This window comes from Triplophysa rosa, linkage group LG17, assembly GCF_024868665.1.
Source record: "Triplophysa rosa linkage group LG17, Trosa_1v2, whole genome shotgun sequence".
Classification (NCBI taxonomy): Eukaryota; Metazoa; Chordata; class Actinopteri; order Cypriniformes; family Nemacheilidae; genus Triplophysa; species Triplophysa rosa.
This window is the reverse complement of record NC_079906.1, coordinates 14,569,892-14,583,989: the sequence shown is the minus strand read 5'-3', so window position 1 is coordinate 14,583,989 and position 14,098 is coordinate 14,569,892. Positions and strand designations below refer to the sequence as shown.

Here is a 14,098-nt window from a genome sequence, read left to right as displayed (position 1 = left end):
CCTGTTTAATGTTTATTCAAAATCGTGTTTTGAAAAGTAGCTGTCTACAGCATTGAGTGAAAGCAGAAAATGGATTGAAAAATATTAAGTCTATTATTTAAGAGCAGCGGTTCGCAATCGTTTTTTTTAAAGATCAGGTATCATGCTATGACATGCATTCTGACTTCTTTACACTGTTAAACGTGCTGGCTTCTCATGCTTAACATGGTCAACTTGTTAAAAAAACGAGTTGGACGTATGACGTAGTATTTCTCAACTCAACTTTATTTATATAGCGCTTTTTACAATTTTCATTGTTACAAAGCAGCTGTACATGAGACATATTGACTATAAGCAAAACAATTAAAGTTGTACCTGTAAAAACAAGAAAAAGGTGAAAACACAGAAGACAGACATACCCACATACAAAACACTCCACACACACAATATGCACACGTACTAACACACATAGACATAGACACACACACACACACGGACACACGGACATGATGTGAGGATGTGTTGCTTGCTCGTGCTGTAGTTCCATCCCACTCTCCCCACTAGTCCCACCTCTCGCAGCTCGTGTTTTTCCGGAAATAATCGCACAGCTGTATCTCTCTTTTATAAATTTGATCAAACTAAATACTCTTCGAAGATACAATGTATGCAACACTACTGTATAGGCACTCAAGATTAATATGAGATTGGCAGAAACTGCCTGTGATACGCAATCTTTAACATTTTGGATGTCAAACTGACAGTTCAAGTAGTTACTAGCTAATGAACTGAATAAGCGATGTTAATTTGTGAAGTACTGTGGTAGCAGTACTTCGGTGAGAATCACAACGTTAAAGTGACCCTTCAGCCACTAGAGGGCAGAAGTGTGCTATTTAAATTTAACTTTAATTATGGGCTAAAAAAATGTGTCCATTCTTTAATTTTATGGCTTTATTGCACATTACATGCTAGTACTGTCACAGCACAGAGAACTAGAACAAAAGTGTGTCTGTGTTTTGAATGTTTGTGCACATGCAGGCCAAAGATCATGTTTCCCTACCTCAAAGCCAACCTTCTTCATGCGGCGACAAGATTTGAGGTAGGTTCGGATACGTTTGCGTGCACGTTCTTGGAACTCTGGGAACTGGCGGCTGCAGGACTCAATGATGGCCTGGATCTTCTCTTTGGGCTGCTTTGAGATGGGAACCATTCGGTCCAAATTCTCATCCACAAACAACCGCACGAACATCTGCAAAAAGAGAAATCAATGAGGACAGGAAAAATGACGGCTATAATAGATCACCGGTAGAATTAAATTGCAAAGAAGATATAATTGTCATTAAGGGAGTCAATCTCACGTTAAAAGCTTTGAGCCTTTCAGGGTCAAGACCCTCTGCATCATTAATCTTGTCACTGTCGTCATGGTCATCGTGATCATCATCATCATCATCTATGACCTGAGAGCGACTAGGGGTTATGTCCTCCCCACACATGCTCAGTTCTGTCTTTACGGAGTCATAGCTTCCTGAGCTATACTGAGGGGACTGTTGAAAGCCAATGGAAAGACAAAATAATCATCATGGTTAGTCAAAACAAAATCAGAATCTATACACTGTTATGTTATGCTGATTATTATTTTAAATATCTGTAAATGTATTATTACTGTACGTTTTGAAAATGGGACATACCTTGCTACCGTACTCAGTTTTGACAGGGAATTTTCTGGTGAGGTCAGGTGGGAAGGATCCGAGCGTCACCCCCGGCAACAGTCTGTCACTCAGATTGACGGGCTGCTGTCCCTCCTGTGAGGAAGAGGACGATGAAGTGTTGCTGAAGTCCAGTGGTGCTGCAGCTCCATTACCGTTCACCTCCCCGTATGGAACCGCCCCCTCGGATGCAGGAACTCCTCCGGTCGCCATGGCAGCACTGCCAGGCGGAGTCAGAGCAGGGAGACCGTTAGCTGTGCTGCCATTCTCTGAAGAGGAGTCATCTTAAAAGAGAGAGAGAGAAAATAAAGACTTCATAAAGTCACTGCGCTTTAAGTGCATGTGTGTCAGTGTGTGTTTCACTGGGAGAAGGGGAGGCTGCTCCACTTTTAGGCTGTTTTTTAGTAAGACGGTGTGCGTGTGTGCTTGTTTCTGCATGACCAGGGGACCAACATTGGGGCCAACTGTCAAACCAGTGGAGGGACGCAGAGGTGAAGAGGAAGAGAGAGAGAGTGAGAGATGGGATGAGGGGGAATGAGATGGGTGTGGGGCTCTGCTAGAGTGGATGAGAGTATGCTTTAGAGGGGGAAGGGGGAAAGATCATGTTGAAAAAGAAAGATCCTTTTTGTGCTCAAATAGGGGAACGGAAGCAGATAAAATGAAAAATATGAATAGACCCTGTAACGTCCATTAGACAGAAAGGCCACTCGGAGATGATCAGATAATGACTACAACAGTTTCAATACTGGGATGGATGTGGTTTAGATTTTTCTATGCCATTTCCATAATCAGTGATATTGTCGTGTTTTACAGCAAAACTAAACATTCTTACAATAAATAGCATGCATTCATAGCATCTTGTTTAGTGCATCCAGAATAAAAGTTTGTGTTTACATAATATATGCCTATGTACTGTGCATATTATTAATTTTGTAGTTATAAACACAAAAACATACACATACACATATTTAGAAAATATTTAGATGGATTTATTTACATTTACCAATAATTGAAATGATATATAAATGCTTTTTTATTTTTAATATTTTTTTCCTAAATATATACATGTATGTGTTTGTAAATACAAAATTAACATGCACAGTACACAGACATATATTTTGTAAACACAAACTTTTATTTTGGATGCGATTAATCGTTTGAGAGCTCTCATTTAATGATCATTGATTTCTATGACATATATTAGACCATCCAATCATGTACATGTGTGATATAAAGGATATGGGTGATGTTTGAGGCCGTAATCAGCTGAACATCCTAAAACCAGAAAATTTTACGATAACAAGCAGAGGGGTTGAACTTTTATACAGAAATGTGACCATCATTCCTAAAACGCTACCACCCCTCATTGGTATAATTCTCATAGGGGCCTCCACAGCCATCCGTCAAGGGTAAGGTGCTCTGAGCATGTGCGCTGTCACTTTCTCTCTCCTTATGATGGGGAAAGCGTAAACTACACGCGTCTGTGTGTGTGGCCTAGTCATTCCCCGCAGCCCCCTCTCAGCGAGATTACACAGGATTAACCCACAAAGAAGGCGACCCAAGCTGCTTCCTCCCTCTCTACCAACCACAAGACTCTCGACCGTCCCAGCAGCCATTTTAAAAACATCACATCCCCTCCCCCTGCCCCATTCGCCACCTCAGCCCCCCTGCACTTATCTGAATGAGAGACAACACTGGAAGTGAGATCTTGAGAAAAGAAGTGTTGGATTTAAAAAGGAAGCAAAGTCAACAACAGTGAAGCCCTGCAGTTGTTTACACATGTCGATATGAAAGCCCAGGCCAAGGATGTTAATCGACTGTTGTTTATCAATAGATTATAACTTGTACATTTGCTCTTGGTTACATGGGAAATAACATTTAACAGATAATGCAACCCGCTGGTTTTACAACAACACAAACTTTTCTCCACATACGCTGTAATACTTCACTGATGATTTTCAAATATGGCAAAATTGAAAGAAAAATTAAGGCTGTCTCATCATGGCTCTGCAGACCCCAGACATCCATTTAACCTGCATCTGTCCAGAGCGTAATGGAAGAGAGATGCTAGAGTGCTGTAGGAAGAGCTATAATGGGCCTTTACGCGCCTCCTCAACATCAGCATTACAGGACACTTATCAGACTCTTAGTCTACGCTAATCAACACTGACAAACATTGGTATACGGTGGCTGTTATCTTTAAGAAATATACAGTATATCCACAGAGAGAGTGAGTGTGTGATAAAAGAGAGAGATCATACCTTCCTCTTCTTTAAAGTTGGCCTGTGGGGGTGTTGGCATCCTCTCTGTGTATGGGGCGGCTGGGCTGCTAGGCTCTGCAGCTGGAGCGCGCTCAGTAGAGACCCACGCGGGCTCAGCCATGTCCAAATCCTCACTGCTTACCGAACTCTCATCCTGTATGTGAGAGGGAGGGGGGGTTAGGGAGGAGGAAGTCAGAGAGCTCTGGATACTCTGTGCACAAAATGAAGCACATCCACTCCACTATTGCCTAGACATCACTGGACTCTCCCATGTCCATGAACACACAGTCAAAGTATCAACCCTGTATTCCCTGTTTAGTTAATCGTGGTGATATCCGGAGGATGTAAATAAACAAATCTTGCGTATTAACCTGCTTACATTTTATCAGCGCATTAAGATCATATACTGTGCTGTATCCCAGTGTAATCCTTTCTGAGGAAACTCCACATTGGTGAAGGATGGAAGGAGAGGGTGTAAAGAAAAACAGGGTGGAGACTCTTAAATAATGAGTAACTATAAGGGAAGCTATTTTTAACCCCGTTGGAGCCAAAGCCCCAAAGATTCACCCAAATATTAAAATTCTTTCATTATTTACACAGCTTCATGTTAATCCAAACCTGTATGACTTACTTTCCTCTAGAGAACAAAAAAACAAGATATTTTGAAGAACGTTGGTAACCAAACAACACCTCCATTGACTTCCATTGTATGGACACAAAAACATTTCTCAAAATATCTTCTTTTTTTCTGTGGAACAAAGAGTCATATACAGGTTTTAAAAGACATAAGGGTGAATAAATGATGACACAATGTTGGCAAGCTCTGCCAACAATTGCCTTATTTATAATTCTTTTAATAAACTGGCTAATGTTGTTTGTATAGGTCACCCGTTGATTCCGCATAAACATGCCTTTATATAAACTGATGACCAAATGTAACAATTCAAATGGGTTTTGTAAGGATTAGTTGACAAAAACATCAATACATCAGCATAAAAACAATACAACTCAAAGTAAAGTCATAGTAATCATTATAAAAAACAATCATTGCGAGTATACTGTGTGTGTACGTGCTGCAATAAGAGCTGGTTCAAGCGTAGCAAATCCCGTCGTGACCCTAGATGTCACCTGCACTATAGGTGTGAACACACCTCTCTACCTCTGCCGTTGTCATGACGATGAAACTGTAAGAAAGTTCATAGCTGTAACATTCAGCATCTCTACTTTCTTTACCGGCCTGCACATCCCCCTTTTCACATCTCAGCCCCTCCCTAAAAACCCCCATAATGCACTGCTCAACCTGTGCCATCCATCTGTTCAGATCAAACCCTCACGATGGCATGTGGGCTAATCTTGTAGCCAGTGCCGTTAAAGACAAACATCCACCCCCACCCACTTCCTCAATTTGTCACAAACAAACCCCACGTTTCACTCGAACCATCCCCCTTTGCAATACTCTCCTGCACACACTTCCTGTCTTTATCAAAAGACACTTTGTCACCTTCGGGATGCAATAAAATCTTGTGATGAGTGCAGTTTGCTGTCTTGCATTGATGTATTTGACATAAAAAGAAGTTTGATACCTTTTTAAAAGAATAAAACAATGGGACTTACTCACATCAAAGGCATGAACATCTAGTACTCTATTCAGCCATCAATATAAAAGCGAGCTTTTTAATTATATCATTAATGCATCCATTTTCTTCTATATCACGAGACCAAAAGAAGTCTCTTTTCCCACACGCACGCACAAAAATCAAATACGGCCTCTATACTACATGTGTCCCTGGATCCCTGTTTATCGTTACCATGGCAACCTGAAGAGCGGCGAGGGCTGAAAGAATGTAATCATCCAGTGGGGCTCAAAGAGAAAGTGAGAAATGAAGGTGTGTAGAGACGTGTACATGTGTGAGAGAGAAAATACACACATACACACACACAGCAAAGAAAAAAGTCACTCTGATTTCAGCCCCAACCCGTCTCTGTGAATTGCCTCTCCAAAGATCAGCAGTAACATGTTAAGCACTTCAATCTATTAAGAACTGCACTGCTAACAGGAAACTGGCTTGAGAACCATCTCCTGAGACTTCACACAGATGAACTGATTGACACAAATGTTCTGATGTTACATAAGATTTAAGTTCATGTTCTCTATTAGTCAATTTATGTTGCACCAAAAACTAATGCAGTACACCAATTTAAGGCAATAGTTTAATACAAAATAAAAGTCTTTTGTCCTATAAGATTGATCTCATTGTAAAAGCAATATGGTTTTGGAACAATAGGAGGGTCACTAAATGAATACACAATTTTCATTATAGGGTGAACCTTCCCTTTAAGTATTTCATAAAACCACACAGGCCTGTTTTTGGTAGCATGCCTTAAAAGCATATACATAAACACCCTATATCCATGTTTGTGGTGAAATGCGTGCAGGAAAACCATTAACTACAATAATCAAGGACCTTGATAAAAATAAACTTCAGCTGTAAACCAACATGCAAGCATGTCCAAACACACACACACACACACACACACACACACACACGCACACACGCACACACGCACACACACACACACGCGCACACACGCGCACACACGCACACACACGCACACACACACACACACACATCTGTATGCTGTAAACATGGGATTTACAGAATTATCCTCATGAGAAATTAGGCTCCCTCTGAGGTTTGTTTTAGAGGGCTGATGTGTACGCTGTTGGCTCCATTAGGTACCAAGTGGGGCATCAGTAATACAGGAAACGAGAAAGAAAATGAAAAAGACAGAAGCAAGAACGGCACAATGCAGTGGCAGGTAGAAAGTGTCCATGTTTTAAGACTCTAAGACAATAATACGGATGATAGAGGGAATAAGATACAGCGTAAGCAGACAGAAAGATAATCGTAGACCAAACCATAACTCATCCCAACCCATAAAATACATGAGAAATTTTAAAAGTCAGTGGAGTTATTTAACCTTATTTATTTGAATCTTTATGTGCAACATAAGCCAAACCGCTCTCTGCCAACCGACATATTACTGTCATTTCTCACTCTGTCCAACTCAGGACCAACAGTGTCATTTTGTTTCAAATACAAAAACTAAACCCTTTTTCAGTTTCATGGACAGTGATACAATAGCGCCCCCTACCCGCAGTCTTGTAATATATCTACTCTCATCCTACTGCTATAGTTTTCTACAACTGATTGAAGGTCAGCATGCACTTAACACCTAAGGGCAAAGAAAGGAATAAAGAATGCCAATTAAAAACATTTATCAGCCAAGCAACATATAATATAATATATCATTTTATTCTTGAACAAACGCATTTAAAATTACAAACTTTTTTAAAAATATTCATGTGAACATTTGGTTAGCGTGTAAATAGCTAAATAAATATACAAAAAAATATACACTTTGTCTTTCACATGTCTATGTCCATGGACATAAATATGAATCCACTCTTGTCTGTTTGTCCACTTCATTGTATGCAGGGACTAAACATTGCACTAAACGCTTTGCATGTCATCAGCATGTAGTGTTTTTCTTACTATGATGTTATTTGTACTGTAATGTTTGAGATACAGATACTAGTGAATGATTAAAATGACCCTGTGAAAAACATTGTGATAAATATAATGAGCTGTAGATGCTTTTGACCCAATAATGTTTTGTAGAAGCTTATTAACTGCTGATGGCTTCTGAACCTCTTAAAATATTTTATTCTCTATTCTAAACATATAACTATATAATTCTTTATAGTCTAATTAATTCTATCTTTCTGGAAGCGTTTTTTACCAGTATGAGGGAAGTATGTATGGACCACAATGCTATTAATATAGCAAAGTGACCCAAAGACACATACATCTCTTGCTATTCCAGGCATCCACATACACCGTTGCTGAGGCAACCATGTCTTTAAGAGTTTACCTTGACAACCACACATAAGGCCTTGTCGCAGTTTCTTTGATTGGGTGACTTTTAAATTCTTTGCCTAGATACTGAGGCATATTTAACATTATGCTATCAAGTTAAAATAGAACTCAAAGTCAATACACCTGGTTTTATCTGAATAAGGTTTAGCATTAGGAGCTGTCAGCAAATGCTCAGAAACATATCTTTAATAGTCTTAAAATATGATCTCATCAAAAATAAAGCAACAACTTAGATTTACAGTACAACACAACACTCTCTCACTTACTGCTACCTGCTCATTGGTGGTCATGCACTGTAGTTTCATCTGTTTCAGATAGGTGGCAGTAAGAGGCATGTTGTAATCAATGAGGTCAGGCACCAGAGAGGTGGGACGGTCATTCTCTGTGGATAAAAAAGGTGGTGGTGTCACACATTTAATGAAAATTCTGAAGTGACTTAAAAAAGTACAAGATACACAGATTTATAACTACATGGGGGTCAGTAAATGATTACTGAACTTTCATTTTTGTCATGTCCCATCAGGCAGAAAATATGTCACACTTCTTTTAAACAAAGTATTTTCTTATGTAAATTTCTTATGTAAAAAACACTTTGAAATATTACCATTGATACATTTTTGTATACATCTCAAGTCTTTAGAAAGCCAATATTGTCCCATTCAATACATGGTACGTAACTCAATTATGACCACTAGAGGGCGCACTTGAGACAGAGCTTTAATAGACTTTGTCGAAAACCCCCTCGGGTTTTGTTAAAATCAAACACAGTAAATGCAGACAGGCTTTTTTGTTTGGACACAAATTCTCTGACTCAGACATTATATAGTGTGAACAGTTTAATCTTTAAGCTACAAAATTCTGCAGCGAGCAGCCATTGCCACTACCTTTCAGTCACCCGTGGGCAGGAGCTGATCAACTAATTCACAATTCAAAGTTTGCTTAACATTCAGTATGTGCTCTACAAATGTCGAGAGAGCAGATCTCCCCCACACGCCAGTCTGCATGTGCATGGGAGGAAATCAAGCTTATCTCTGGCTGACTGTGAATTAGTCACATCAGTCTGTGACTAATGGTAGACAGACGTCATGTCTGCGCAGACAGCAGACTTGCGCAGCATATGAACTATAATATCTCAGCTGTGAGAAAATGACCTAATCTATACAATCAAATCTGAATGTACGTTAGAGTGAGATGCTGGGAAATTAATATATAAGTGATAATTTTAACAGTATGATGATTACGAAGGAGTTTCAATTTTAAATGCTAGAATGATGCTCATTTTCAGACAGAATGCATATTTGAATGCAACATCAAGCACGATGGGACAGTCTGATATGTTGTGTCTTGAAGGACTGATTGCATTTTTCCTTTAGCGTCATTTGTGATTAGGCTTTTTTGTTTATCTGATGTTCACGGTGGGACGTGCGTGGCTAGAATTATCTATGCATTAATTGGCCTGTACAACTCCAGAGTTTTACTCTTGCCTCTGTGTTACTTAAAAAATGGGTGCGAGTTTAATAGATATTACGAATCTTGTCTGGCTAATTACTGCTAAAGGGGAATGCACTCCCAAAACTTTAATTAATGATAAAACGATCAAAAACAACCAATTTACTCAGCAGGGAAATGGCTTTTTAAATGTTGCATATTCATGCATGAGGCTGAAAATCATAAAATACAATAAAATTGCCAGCTGACCTTTGAACTCTGCAGTGCTGGGGTTGATGTGCATCCTTTTCTGGCATTCTCCGCAGCTCATCAGAAAACGGGTCACTGCCTCACGTGGAAGAAATGCATAAGTCTCTGCAATCTGACGAAAAATGCAAAGCGCAGTCAGAAATCTTTTCAGTCAGCAAAATGTTTCTCAGTAAAAAATGTATGGATAATTTATCTGTAAATCAAACCCAGATGGGATGTTAAGGAATACTATTTTTTTGTATTCTTATGGATGGTAAAATGCTATAATCATCCAAACTCAACATGTCACCCAGCTGTGAAACAAAGCATTTATAAAAAATGTGAACTGTGAACACACAGAGAAGACAGCAGGCCGGCAGCAAGACATATTTACAAATCTTAGATTATGTCTATAAACTTTGGGAAAGTTGTATATGCAGATATTCATACCGCTGCTGTCCTTCAAAAACCACTTATCTCCATATTTCCTGCTTTTTAGTTTTTGCCATAAATCATTATTTTTAGTCACCCTTTATGCTCGTCACTTGGTTTTGCAAATATCTAACCAATAAAAAGTATTAAAACATGCTTGTCAATTTCGACAACACAGTATTCTATTTACTGAAAAACAGCGAATTTGGACACCCAAGCTTTTGAAAGGACTGCAACGATATCCATCTTTACGCTTGTTTTGTTTGACGATTGACAGCCCTACAGTGTTTCACATTCTACGTCTCTCTCTGTCTCTCTTGCGTTCTTCTCATGGTTTTTGTTTGACCTTCACACAGAGAGGAGGTGATCAAGCACTGGGAAGGGCAGAGCCCACCTCCCCCCTCATAGGGGGCACAGAGTGAAAAGACCACCCGGGGAAAACCGTACCTCCCAGAATGCCATGCTCCCAAAATGCCCCCTCCTGCCAGCCTGGCAGGGCTAGTCTCTGTGGGCTGCTCGTGATATGAGACCTGACAGCAGGGCTCTCCAGGGCACTGGCTGAGGAGAGGAGGTGAATGTTGCCTTAAGGACATCGCGCAGTCCCCTGCCACCCCACAACAACCAATACACACATGCTAGCACACCAACATCTTTTACATCTTCCTAATATTAAGAACCTATAAGGTCCGGTACAACAGTGAAGTCTTTTCATGTAAAAAAAAAAAATTCCAAAAGGCACAAAAATAATCCAGATGTGAATGATATGGCAGACGTCTAAAATTTATGATGACGCTTTATTGATGACACAGATTTACTGATGCCATTATAGAATGCTCTTTTCACCGTCAGGCATGCTTAATTTATTCCAAAGTGTCAAAGGGTCTTCTAAAAAAAGGATTATTGAAATCATGTTAGTAGTATTTGGCTGGTCATGTGATCACAGCATGTCTTCCCCCATGAGGGCTATGTAAAATAAAAGCTTTTATTTGATCCACTGTTAATGACTGCAGTTTTTATCACATGAGTGAGCGTGCATTAAACATATCTTTCAACTATTCATATTTTTCATACTATTCATTTCTTTGTTTATTAAACTTTTAAATGAAAAACATTGAGATACAAATCAGAAAATCCTCTCATATACTATAATATTTATAATGAAGTAAGTCTGAAACATGTTTTTAAATATGTTTTGTTTATAACCACCTGTTTTCATAAAACCGAAAATTCATAACGTAGAAAGATTAATTACTGTATCTTTCAAGCTGTCTCTAACACCCGACAGAACAGCAGCCTTAATAAGTATTAAGGATAAAGTCATGGTAGTTTTTTAGAATTCAACCGATAACAGAAGTGAAACATCTGTAATGTGCCAAGAGATATTTCAATTCAATGTTTTGCTATTTTGGGGATAATGCATGTTACATCTCCATCTGGGCACATGGAGAGAACATGACATGTGTTTGTCAAGCATACACGTGAGGACTATAGGTGATGTGATTTTTTTTGTTATTTTAGGACATTGTAGGCCCCTTGGTGGCTGCTTTGTGTCTCTAACACTTTACTTTCTATGTGGCATAATGTCACCAGATCATGAATTTGGAAGCAGAGGAGTTAGGGCAGAATTCGTGACAAGATCATGGATGTAAATACTGTAAAGATTTTGTAAACCACCAATCATAGTCGTTCCCAGCTGATTACAGCCAATCAAAGTCAGTTCAACCCCAGCATAACAAGCTAATCACAGACTGCCTCAACCAATCACAGCTGACTTTTAAGGCTCACAGCCAATCAGTGAGAACTATGATCTTTGCAACGTGCAATGTGTGCCAAATGTCAAAAATGGAGCTGTCAGGCAGTTAATTCCTTTAATTGGGTTATTATAGAGTTTAGTGAGGTCTAGAAACCAACACCTTCACACAACAAGAAATCACAGCACAGGGGAGCGTAATCAAGCATACTACTGTAGGTACACACTCTCTGTTATGTCTTAAGATAATGTTAAGCTTACTGTGTGTATGTGTTCTGATTTAATTAGATCAGACATTAAATGCCTCACTAGATTGTACCTCACACTGACTTTCCCTAATTAACAAATAAAGGTGACATAATTAAATAAAACCTATGCTGAATAGATTTAAAAAGGTACAAAAAGGTTGTATTTGTTAACACTAGTTTATGCATTAGCTAACATAGATTAACAATACTACTACTGCATTTATTCATCTTAGTTTATGTTCATTTAAGTTTGTACTAAAACATTTTTATAAGCGAAGACTATTTGAATTAGTTAATGCACAATGAACTAACAATAAACAACTGTATTATATTTAACCAACTTTAACTAAAACAAATGCTAACAAATATTTTAGCTAATGCAATTATTAATGTTTACAAATACAACCTCATTGTAAAGCGAGAAAAACTAGACTACGCACCACAAAATACAAATAGGCTGCAAATATTGCTGGTGTCAGTGTGAGATAAAAGGTCATATCAAATTTGTTAATGACTTTATCATTTGTGTTAGCATACTGTACTTCCTCTGACACACCTTTATTTTATCCAAGCAACGCTTCCGGTTTGCCAAATCGCGCAGTGGACATTACTGACTTCCCAGCAAACACAGAACGTTCCCCTAACGTTAGTTTTTGGTTCCCTTTTGGTTATTTTTTTGGGAACCAAAAAATAACGTTCTAAGAACGTTCTTTTCAGGTTTTATTTTTTTGCAACCAGAAAATAACGTTCCCAGAACGTTGCAGGCTGGTTTGTTTTAAATAACCAGAAAATAACCAGAAAATAACGTTCCCTGATGGTTATTTTCTGGTTATTTTTTTGCAACCAGAAAATAACCAGAAAATAACGTTCTCTGATGGTTATTTTCTGGTTATTTTTTTGCAACCAGAAAATAACCAGAAAATAACGTTCTCTGATGGTTATTTTCTGGTTATTTTTTGCAACCAGAAAATAACCAGAAAATAACGTTCTCTGATGGTTATTTTCTGGTTATTTTTTTGCAACCAGAAAATAACGTTCTCTGATGGTTATTTATTGGTTATTTTTTGCAACCAGAAAATAACCAGAAAGTAACGTTCCCTGATGGTTATTTTCTGGTTATTCTTTTGCAACCAGAAAATAACGTTCTCTGATGGTTATTTATTGTTTATTTTTTTGCAACCAGAAAATAACCAGAAAGTAACGTTCCCTGATGATTATTTTTGGCTATTTTTTATGGTAAAAATAGTCAAAACTGGTAAACGTCAGTGACGTGAAATACATAAATTATAAGATCACATTAACACATGTTATACTGACCAAATGAAATTAATAAATGTGCCTTTTAATGGCTGAAAATAATAAACTAGTTAAGCTAAATGAAAATGCAATCATATATGTGTATTTCTTTAGTGTGGTTGTCTGTTACTGTATGTGTGTGCGCGCTCGAGCACGTGCATTCTCCGCTCCGTCGCGCACTTCCGTCATTTAAAAATTAACGGTCATTTCGTTTTACCTCACCCACTAACACATTAGTTTAGCTGTTTATTTATTTTAATTTTTTATTTAAAACCGTACAGATTTGAGAGTAAACTTATATTTTCGTGATTTTCGATTGATTTGACACATCTAAATCAACAGACCATGATGAAAGGACTGAAACTCAGGGCTTTTGATTGTTAAATCTAAAGACGGAGCCGCGCTATACTTCTGTGGTGAGACAAGAATATTGTTAGCCTGAAGATAATTCAATGTTTATTCTTCTGTCAATAAAAATCTGCTTTAAATATTGTGTTGAAGTCATTGGTTATTTTATTTCGATATCTATAATGTCTGATGTTGAGGTAGGCCTACACACAGTGTGGTTTTATTAGAAATGATATACTGTGCTGTTTAAATCGAAAATTAGGCTACTTTAGTGATGAAAAAGGAATTATTAGGCTAAAAGAATAATCTAATGCATTGATTTCATCCTCCATATTGTGTGGGATGATGCAGTTTACTTATTTTAATTAGATTAGATTGCGATGGATAAAAACACAGCATGGATGTATTCATTACTGACGTGTAAATGGACCGAGAAAAATATTTTAGGCTAACGTTCTGGGAA

At 38.2% G+C, this 14,098-nt stretch overlaps 1 protein-coding gene across 2 annotated transcripts in view; it reads right to left on the bottom strand.

Annotated features, from left to right (window-relative positions):
- nol4la (nucleolar protein 4-like a) overlaps positions 1-14,098 on the bottom strand; it is a 34,872-nt gene that overhangs the window by 5,212 nt on the left and 15,562 nt on the right. The window contains exons 3-8 of one of the 2 annotated variants that reach the window (XM_057356750.1): positions 9,583-9,694; positions 8,154-8,266; positions 3,944-4,097; positions 1,665-1,966; positions 1,335-1,520; positions 1,037-1,225 (exon numbers count right to left, since the gene is read on the bottom strand). In XM_057356750.1, the coding sequence (XP_057212733.1) occupies positions 1,037-1,225; positions 1,335-1,520; positions 1,665-1,966; positions 3,944-4,097; positions 8,154-8,266; positions 9,583-9,694 (1,056 nt within the window). The remainder of the gene's footprint in view (positions 1-1,036; positions 1,226-1,334; positions 1,521-1,664; positions 1,967-3,943; positions 4,098-8,153; positions 8,267-9,582; positions 9,695-14,098) is intronic. The other variant, XM_057356752.1, reaches the window with a different exon arrangement.